The 9825-nt window shown below is 38.0% G+C and overlaps 2 protein-coding genes across 3 annotated transcripts; one reads left to right on the top strand and one right to left on the bottom strand.

Annotated features, from left to right (window-relative positions):
* The first annotated feature begins 1398 nt into the window (after nt 1-1398).
* LOC111234203 (calcineurin B homologous protein 3-like) lies at nt 1399-6319 on the top strand. 2 transcript variants are annotated; one of them, XM_022762167.1, is made up of 8 exons: nt 1399-1585; nt 2140-2209; nt 2476-2556; nt 2755-2894; nt 2991-3052; nt 3481-3588; nt 4134-4181; nt 4283-6319. In XM_022762167.1, the coding sequence occupies exons 1-8, from the start codon at nt 1522-1524 to the stop codon at nt 4358-4360; spliced, it is 651 nt and encodes a 216-aa protein (XP_022617888.1). In that variant the 5' UTR covers nt 1399-1521; the 3' UTR covers nt 4361-6319. The 2 variants fall into 2 exon arrangements, with proteins under 2 accessions (XP_022617888.1, XP_022617887.1); XM_022762166.1 differs by having other exon boundaries at nt 2110-2209.
* A 1503-nt stretch (nt 6320-7822) lies between these two features.
* LOC111234238 lies at nt 7823-9431 on the bottom strand. Its single transcript, XM_022762205.1, has 3 exons — nt 9353-9431; nt 8709-8857; nt 7823-8566 (listed from the first exon to the last, which is right to left on the bottom strand). Exons 1-3 carry the CDS (start codon nt 9405-9407, stop codon nt 8099-8101), a joined length of 672 nt encoding a protein of 223 aa, XP_022617926.1. The 5' UTR covers nt 9408-9431; the 3' UTR covers nt 7823-8098.
* Between the last annotated feature and the right edge of the window lie 394 nt (nt 9432-9825).

Here is a 9825-nt window from a genome sequence, read left to right as displayed (position 1 = left end):
AGCCTTGTGAACGCCCACAAGAGGTTAAATACTTGGGTCTCCACACCAGAAAGTTAGACCAGTCCCAGCCTGGTCAGATGCGTACACGAACTGATGAAGCCTCTTGGATGAGAGGTGAAACGTCTTCCCAGACAAATAATCAAAGTCCAGTTGCGTTTTGATAAAAAAACTCCTTTAGGATCTGTCTGCTAATTACCCACACCATCAAAAAATGATAACATATGACATATCATTCACAATATTTATTTGAAAGGAAGAATTCCGACGTTGCAACTGACCCCAATCCTGGGGACAGTAGCAACACGGATCGGGGATAGTTGCAAAATATTCAAAATACATTTAATTTCACTAATTAACTTTTGGTTTTTGTCTCAATAACCATGGTATTCCAATATATAAATATACATTAAAAATATATACTAGGATACCATAATAGGCAGACAAAATAATTCCCAAAATAACTTGTTTGTATTCTCTTATACATTAAAATGAGCAATTATTGTTACATCTTTTTTGCTATGGGACAAATTTAGCTGCATATACTGCATATTTTGAACTAAAACCATTGAGACATACTCTTGTGTGGTCTGTTTTGATATGATTGCTTAACTTGGGGACAGTTACAATAAGTTATTGCAACCATCCCAATCCTATCAGCCATGACAGAGCATCATGTGCTAGCTGGATACGCTTAGTTTGACACATGCTAACCATGTCAAAACAATGATTCAAGCTAAGTAAGTTTTGATGAATTGATACAAGGTCCGGACAGTTTGACAAAAAATACCACTCATGAAAAAAATTACTTTCATACCTTCAAAACAAGTCTTTTTCAATAAATGCAGCAGCAGATGTTGAGTGTTTCTGCTGACTTCCTGGTTGGAGGAGGGTCTAACTGAGCATGTGCAGTACGAGCGCCATCCCTCTATCATGTTTCTGATTGGAGGACTTTTTGCAACCAGCCCAACTCTCCCCTTTGAGCCTTTACAGGTGGATCCACCTGTGGAACAGGCAGGTCTAAATTGATTAAAGCAGTAAATTGGTGTAATCATAATTCATGGTGAAATAATATAAAAATAATTGAAATATTTCAGAATTATGTGCAGTTTGTAACAATATGTCTCATCTTTCAGTCAATTACGCCTGTATTATGATGTTTGAGAATTACTTGCGCACCTGCTATCTCTGCACTCCATCCTTCCTGCATGAACAGTAAACAAATAGGTCACAGTCAATGCTCGCAGCCACTGAATAAATAATAAAAGAAAAGTCTGAATAAATAATTCAAGCTGCAGCCTGTTGTTCCTAAAACTGTGTCGTCATCAAGACGATAGTTGCGGAAGTTGCGACAGCGCAGGAAAGAGGAGGTGTGAGCTGCATCTGTTACACAGACGCCCAGGTGGAGATGGATGATTCCGAAACATGATCCTCTGAGATCCGTTTCAGCTCCTACACTTTCGGTTCGTTTGTGTCTCGGGTCCCGTTAAAACTGGACCGGTCAGGTAGGAGCTTTTTGGAGGAATGGGTGCTCTACAGTCCTTACCTGGTCAGCCAGAATACATTGATCTGGCGGAAAAGACGGGGTGTGAGTACTGTTATTGTTTGCACGGGCTTTTTAAATGACAGTCAGACATGTATGATGCGTGATGGAAATATAATTTGAAGTCAAGTCTAATTTTAACTCAGTCCCAAAGGGGGAATTCGACGTAATATCGACCACGTGTTAAGCAATGCAGTGCTCATTATTTTGCATTAGGCTTTTATTTGATTACACATGTACCAGCATCTCCGTGGCTTAGTTAAACCAGCCTGTCTGGTGCAGTAGCAATGAATAATTGAATTTAATGGGAGTGTAAGTTTCACTGAGTGTGATAGTTGCATAGGAACAGACAACACCAAACTGCAGCAATGTGTTTTGCATATCCAAATCTACTGCCTTGAAAGCCTCCAGTAAACCTTCTGAGGGATTAAAGAACTGTTGCCATCAGATTCTCAACAAATGAATTACTTATTTAAAATGTCAATATGAGTAATGCTTAATTGCTTTGAAGAGTTGTATGCCTGCTTTGTCTGTTTTTGCATGTGCAGGAAATCACCTCAGGTGATTAGCCCTAAGGTTTGCTTCTTGTTTGTTCTTAGTTTCACTTGAACAGATTGCAGTCCTGCATAAAAGATTCAAACAGTTGAGCCACAATGAAGAAAGTCTACGGTAACTTGTTTTAACATTTTTAAGTACTGATTTATTTTTATTTTATTTTATTTTTTAAGTCATTTTCTTAATAAATCATCTTCGGATTTCTGTCTTCTTGTGATTTATTATTTTAAGCAAATGACTTTTCTTAATAATTCAGCTTGGCCGTTTGCCAGCTTTCTTTGTGACTGGAAACCTGCCTAACAGGCTTCATGTTAGTGTGTAACATATGATTAATTATGTCACTCCAGTGCCACTCCTTAAAAACCTTTTTACTCCCTCAGGAGAGATCACTTCAATGAAATCCCAGATCTTGCATGCAACCCCATCCGTGCACAGATCATAGAGGCTTTCTTTGACAGAAGGTACAGTGTCGACACCTTAAGTTTGAAAGTTACACAAACTTAGGTACTTTTCTTTTCAAGGTATCACAAACAGTTAAATCACAATCTCACATGCTGTTGGATTAAATTTAGGAATTTCACTTAAATTGTAGGTAGAACTCCATAGTTTGCATCAGTATATTTGAGGGATTTTAATGTGGTCTTTGTGTACTCCAACAGAAACTATCGCCAGAATGGTGAGGGGACGGTTGAGGAGATCGGCTTTGAGGAGTTCCTGGTGGTCATGTCCCATTTCAGGCCCCCGTCTCTGCACATGACAGAGGAACAGCGTGAGAGTGTCAGGAAGGAGAAACTGAGATGTGTGTCTTAAAACAAATCCCATGATCGCATGCTTGACATTATCTGTTACTGAGACAGAGCTGTTATTGAACTGACTGTTGTGTTTTCCTCTGCAGTTTTATTCAACATGCATGACACAGACAACGACGGGACAATAACTCTTGAAGAATACAGACATGTAAGCCTCTGTTTACTTCTATGGGTGAAAAAAAATGCCTCTGAACTTATGTCTGCATGTAACCAGAAAAGATAACAAATGGTAAAATCATCCTGGGTCACCATGAGTTTATCATGTGGGTTTTACTGTTATCTGTGTTTGTGTTAATCACCATCATTTGATCATTTTCAGCTGAACTATGAGCATGATTCAGATTAGCCATAGTAGAACAAAGCTGTCTCTGTGTTTTATATGTAACTCCACTGATGGTTATTGGGCATCTCTTACTCCCACACTTGAGTGTAAGCTGCCTTCCTGCAAAATAATAATTGCCAGCTAATAAGGGAAGGAAAGAGGCATGCCATTTCCTCAAGCCTTAGAAGATCTGCAAATGTTGAAGTCATTGTAGAAATATTATTACATTTCAGCTGTTGTTCACATCTGTCCAGGTGGTGGAGGAGCTGTTATCTCGCAGTGGGGCACTGGGGAAGGAAACAGCCAAAAGCATTGCTGATGCAGCCATGCTGGAGGTGGCTAGTATTTCTATGGGACACATGGTATGTCAGCTAAATTATCTCAAGATAACATTAAAGGTCCCATATTGTATAAAGTGAGATTTCCATGTCTTTTTTGATTATAAAGCAGGTCTAGGTTCTATATTAATACTGTGAAAGTATTAAAGTGCTCAGTCCACAGAGAAATGCACACAGCCTGGAACCAGAAACTGAGCCTTAAAACGAGCTGCCAGGACGTCTGTAACTTTGTGATGTCACAACAAAACAGTCGCCGCCCTCAGCCATCCCCCAAGCCCAGCCCACCCAGACCAACATTCAACCTTGCAGGATTTGGTTTCTCTGAGTGTTTACCTGAAATCTGCTATATTTTATCTGATCACTCAGAAAACAGTCAGCCAATCAATCATGTAAAAGTACACTGAGATGGGTTTTGGTACTTAAAATCACAAATATATCTTCTTATAGATATCAACACTTAAAAATAAAAATAAAATAAAAGATACCAAAAAAGTGTAAAATATGGGACCTTTAAGTTTGAATCACTCTTTGCCCGTACAGTGTCAGTAACCTCACATTTTCATACACAGGAACCTGATGAATTCTATGAGGGAATTACATTTGAGCATTTCCTCAAGGTAGGTGCACAGAATATACACTATGCTATACAATATAGTTGATATGGATGAATGACGTTGGAAGGAGTTTCAGTTTTAACTAATGTCAAACTCTTTTGCAGTTGCTGGACGGCTTTGAAATTGAATCAAGAATGAACATTCGCTTTTTGAATATGGACACGACAACTCTGTGTAAGTGAGGTTGGTACACTTCACTATTCAGTGACTTTGTGAAGACTCTATTAATTATAACAGCAACTATTGCTTGTTTCCAACACCAACCTTTGCTGCTTGCATTGACTATATGCCTTACTTAGTGAATAACTATGCAAATCCAAAGAAAATATGTGTATTGTGGATGTTTAGGGGTAGTTTATTTAACTGTAAGCAATAATATTAGATAATCAGTGGATCAGTGAATCACCACAATCAGGCTGTTAGTAGTTCGACAAAGCAATAATCAAATATCCACGTCTGGAGTAAAAGACAGTATGACTATGCATGCAAATATGGATGCTAGATGAACCTTTACAAATGTTAATGCCATAAATCAATAACTCTAAATAATCAGGTATATACAGGTTTGTCAAAGTATCTATATGTGTCAAACAACAGTAAGACAATAACTTGAAATGCCTTGACTCTGACACTCTGCAGCATATTTAACTTGATGCATGCTCTGCGCACCACATTTGCACAATAAAAGACCCCATGAAGCAGGTCTGACTCCAGTTCACAATGTGCATTTCTGATAAAAAGGAAATGGGAGTGCTGTCATGCAAGATTAAATGCTAAAAAGCAAAATTTGATTAGTTCTAATTCAGAGGAGAGAAGGGTGATGTACTGTAAGTAGTGACATAATCAGATTTTAGTCTGATTTTAGAGACAAACTAATGCAGTTCAGTTTACATGAACCTTGAAAACAAAACAACCAGCAGTTCACACCATGCTTTCTCAGAAAAGTCAGTGTACCCTCAAGAGAGCAAACTACTTATGGAAATAACTCAAGTGAACTGTGGTATATGATGTCATTACAATATTTTAAATTTGGAAAATTCTCTTTAACAATTCAGAGAAGTCACAACAGAGTGTGTGTTGGAGATTATGGAAACGCATTATTATGCTCACTCTTAATTATATTTATGAACACTTTAAATATTACTCAGTCTGAGCCTTCATAGATCATAAAATCATGAGGAAGTCATGCTTGATGGTTGAACATTTTATGTCTGCTGTAACTTACACTTAAAACCACGTTTGTTTTATTCCGACATATAATACAAGTGTGACCAAACTCTTTGCAGCTTCATCATACCAGATGTTTCAAGAGATATTATCAGTCCTATTACTCCCACTTTTTGGTCAAAACATCAAGAACAGTAATCTCATGTAAGCCTTTTCAGAAAGGCTCAAAATAATGAAGATTAAGGCAAGTGGGTTATAAATGGGCAGTCAGAAGCAGATCTCTAATCTTACAAATCTTTTTTTCATTTTATGGAAAGCTGCTGCTCTACTCTTATCTATACTGACCTGCACTGACTCCACAACCTAATGTAGTTTCTTCATTAAAGACATTGGTCGTGACTTTTTAATTAAGTCCCCAGCTTTTGGTGTTACTGTACAGTCTGGCACTGAATATGTATTGTATGTTGGAAATAAACATACACTTCATTTTTTAACATTTCCTGATAGACTGTCGAGAATGCAATACATACAATGCAAGATACCCAGCGGCACTTCTGATGCACTGCGACTTCATACTCTAGTCAACATCCTCATTGACGAGTGTATACTGCCCTCCATAGGTCAAAACATATAAATCATGTTAAATGAAATTGAACTTGCACCTGATTCATTAATGACATTTTTTTATACATCTTCAGATTATGTAAAATGTATAATATAGTGCTTTTCAATATGATACATTCTGGGTCATTTTTATGCAGTTTCTCATCCATTTAAATTATTAGATTTGTCACTTATACTGTTCATGACATTATATCATTAAGGCCTTTTAAACTGTCCATATTTTTGCAATAAAATATGACATGTAGCCTGATTGTGGGTCTGATTTTTAATTGTTCATCGTTGTACAGACCACGTTGTAAAGTGGTCTGTATTTCAGTCCTGATCACAGGCGGCCTATTTGTAGAGAAATGTTGCTGCACATGTACTACATGATCCATCATATAACAGCAGTTTAATAAGTATTTTCCATGTATATAAATCCCTAAAACCTTTGAGTGTATAACATTTGGTCAACATGATCTTTTTAGTTTAAATTTAGCTGAGGTCACTGATGTCGTTGCTGTCTGTTGTCAGTGTATAATGCAAACAGCTAATGCAATAATAACTTTCCTCATATTAGTTGAAAAATCTTGCATTTAAATTTAATCTAATGCAACAAATGTTAGTATTGCTGCATATAGTTAGCATCAAGCTTTGCTAAGCTGATTGTATTTTTGTCTAAATAAGGAATAGTTTATCATGTTCTTTTTTCCTTCACTCAGAAAGCACTCTACAGAAAATTATATTATTGACCTTGGAAACACTAGTTTGAGAAAAAAAATATTGAAGTTTAGCAGAAGTCAACACACTGTCTTAGTGTTGAGCTGTAGATTGATGACAGGTGGGTCAGTGGTTACAGCAGCTGCAAAGGGTCCTGGGTTCAATCTCCAGCCCTGTCCACTTCTGTCGAGGTTTGCACGTTATTCCGTTTGTTTCCAGTTGAAGTTGTGCAGGTTATCTTTTCTCGTATTTGCAGGCAAAAAAAAGTGTTGTACGGTGAGGACTTATGAGTGACCTATCAGGTCCTGTAAAGCATTAAGTGGGTAGTGAAATGGAATAAATAATGTAGACTGAAGAATTGCTGTTGTCCTGAGGTACCCTCTGGCTTTGTGCTTTAAATAAAGCAGAGTTATAACGAGGAACTTGATTCATGACCTAGAGTGAATCCCCCATCTACTTCCAGTTTCCTGAAAGCTTGTGATCTGAGGAAAGTTTAGTTAAGCATTACTTCATTTCAACAAATATATTTGGTATCTATGATCCATATATATATAGAAGACAAGTTTACTCGCAGCGTCTATTATTCATCAATTTAAAAAAAAAAAGGGGAGGGGTTTTCTGCAGAATGTCAACTTCACACTTGCGTCTCTGTTGATATGATGAAGCCGGTGCATACCACGTACAATTATCTGACCAACACCCACCCACACCCACCCACACCTTGTGACTGGCCAGACAGCCCGCCAGTGTCATGAAATCTTTCCTATCTGATGCAGCCTTGTGTTGAACACATGCGTCATTCTGAGCTGATATCAGCTCAGTCAGCGTCTCAGCAGCTTCCTGATTTTCTTTTAACTCCTCTTGATGGACTGATTCTGTGCAGAAAACAGCACATGATGCTTCGAGCACGAATCATACTGTTTTTGTGTTTCTTTTAAACTTGTAGGAAAAAATTGTCAGCACTGTAGAAACGTATGTATTGTTGCTTCAATTGAAGACTTAAGTAAAACATAAAAATCAATTTAGTTTGTTGCGATTGTCTTTTTCCAGACTCTCGCGTGTTGATGAAATTGTACATTATTGATGCAACCACGCAAAGAAATCAGAGTTCACAAATAAGTACATATGTAAAGTATCTTTTAATACTTCTGTCATAGTAAATAAGTTTACACCAGCAAAGTAGAACCAGTACATAACATATTAGATATATTAAATATACATCAGTTGCATAGAGATAACCTTTACAGTCTTCATCTTTTAACAGTGTCCCGTTTTCTCCGAAACATACAAGAAAATAAATATTAAATATCATAAATACTGTAGGTGTCATTACACTGATGTACCAGACATCTTATTTCACTTTATCAAAAGAAAAAATATATATATATATTGTTGGAAAACGACTGTCTAAGGTCAGCCTCGGATCGTCCTCAGAAGAAGGGTGTGTTTATTTGTATCCTCCTCCTGCAGACTTTGCTCTTTAGATTTCTCAGTTCTCGGGAGACGTTTGACAGGAACTCTTTGTAGGTCTTCAGGACCACACAGCCGTAGACCTTCTGCTGGAACACGTTCTGAGGCGGAGGTAGTGCCGTCGCCCCCCCTGCTGGCTCTGGTACAGGCAGGTTTGGGAAGAGGCTCTGATAAAAGCTGTTGATGAGAGCAGCCAGGTTCCTGCTGTGAGCTTTGACAACGCTGAGCTCGGCCAGCAGCGGGCTCATGGGTAACTGCAAGTCTGTCTGCTGCTCGTACACCCGTTTGAAATGCGGGATGAAGGCTTGGAGGTGTGTGTAGATGCTCACGATCCTCTCTGAGGGCTCCAGGCCAGAGATGTTGGGGTCAGGGACGTTGTTAACTGACACCTTGCAGAAGAGCTCTGAAATCTCTCCTTGAGAGGCTTTCTGCAAAAAAACACAGCAAAGGACAAAAATATAATCAGATGAATTAAACCACACACATATACAGTAGTATGTAAAATACTGAGCAAGCACATGGGAATTTAACACAGCAAAATAAGCTATAGCTTTTTATGTCTGTACTCACATATGTTTTGATTAGATCGACAGATTCTTTCTGTGCAAGTCTGGTGAGCTTCAGAGTCTGTTGGAGAGAATTCCCACACTGCTGGTTTCTGCTCGCTGCCACCGTTCGTGTTGAATCAACAGCCATAAGCAGCAGGACAGAGAGTAATGCTGAGGAGAAAGGAACTGGTCAGTTATGGTTATCCTGCATCACATCAGTGAGGGGAACTGCATTTTAAAGCCACGAGCGGCGAATAGCAGAGGTAAAAATAGATTCTCCACCTAGCAAACATTCAGCAAGTGAAAACAGAACACCACAAGTCTGCTATGTTGTCAGTTCAGACATATTATACAACAGCTGAGTTTAGGTATGATGTGCTCAGATGCCATCATACATTGTCAGTCTTTTTAGATTTTGGCCAGATTCTCCAAACAGTTGAAAAACTAATTTACTACATTGATGCAGGAACAAAACTTAATGTTGAAATTGAATGTTAAAAAAACTGTGAAGCACTAAAGTTGAATATGAACCTTGAGTCAGTCTAACAGCAGCTAAAAGGCACTAAACATAACCACAACAGCACCAGCATGCACAATGTCAAGAAAAATATGCTTTTGTGTTTAATTGTTTTGTTGATGTTTCAGGAAAAATGATATAAAACTTACTTGTTGCTAGCTCCATAAACTGTTGAAAATACATGCTCTTTACATGACCATTCATTCTCCACTCAGTATCGCAGGCAAATTGTACCGATTTGTCATAATCACACTGCTCTAAAACTTTTATAAAAAAAAAAAACAGAAACCACACACTTGTCATAGGAGGAAATGACGTGCACTTTGTGAGGCAACCAAATTTCCCAGAATTTTCTCCTTTTTTTCAGATGTGCATTTTTTTTTTTTTTTCTTCTTCTTTCCTCTGCAATGGGCAGTGTCCCTACATGCCTGTGCACAGAGCAGGCATGTAGGGACACTGTCTAATTATTATTATTACATGTGTGACCATTGCAACAAAAAAAAACATTTTAACAGCACTTCCTTTTTTTATTTGTTCATGGAGAAATATACTCGTATCTGATATATTTAAATCGCTTGAGGAACGTTAACCTGCTGAATTTAGAAAAAAACTGTGTCAAATG

Source organism: Seriola dumerili, unplaced genomic scaffold (assembly GCF_002260705.1).
Source record: "Seriola dumerili isolate Sdu_G_001 unplaced genomic scaffold, Sdu_1.0 BDQW01000442.1, whole genome shotgun sequence".
Lineage (NCBI taxonomy): Eukaryota > Metazoa > Chordata > Actinopteri > Carangiformes > Carangidae > Seriola > Seriola dumerili.
Note: the sequence above shows the minus strand (reverse complement) of the source record. Positions and strands in the feature narration are given on the sequence as shown.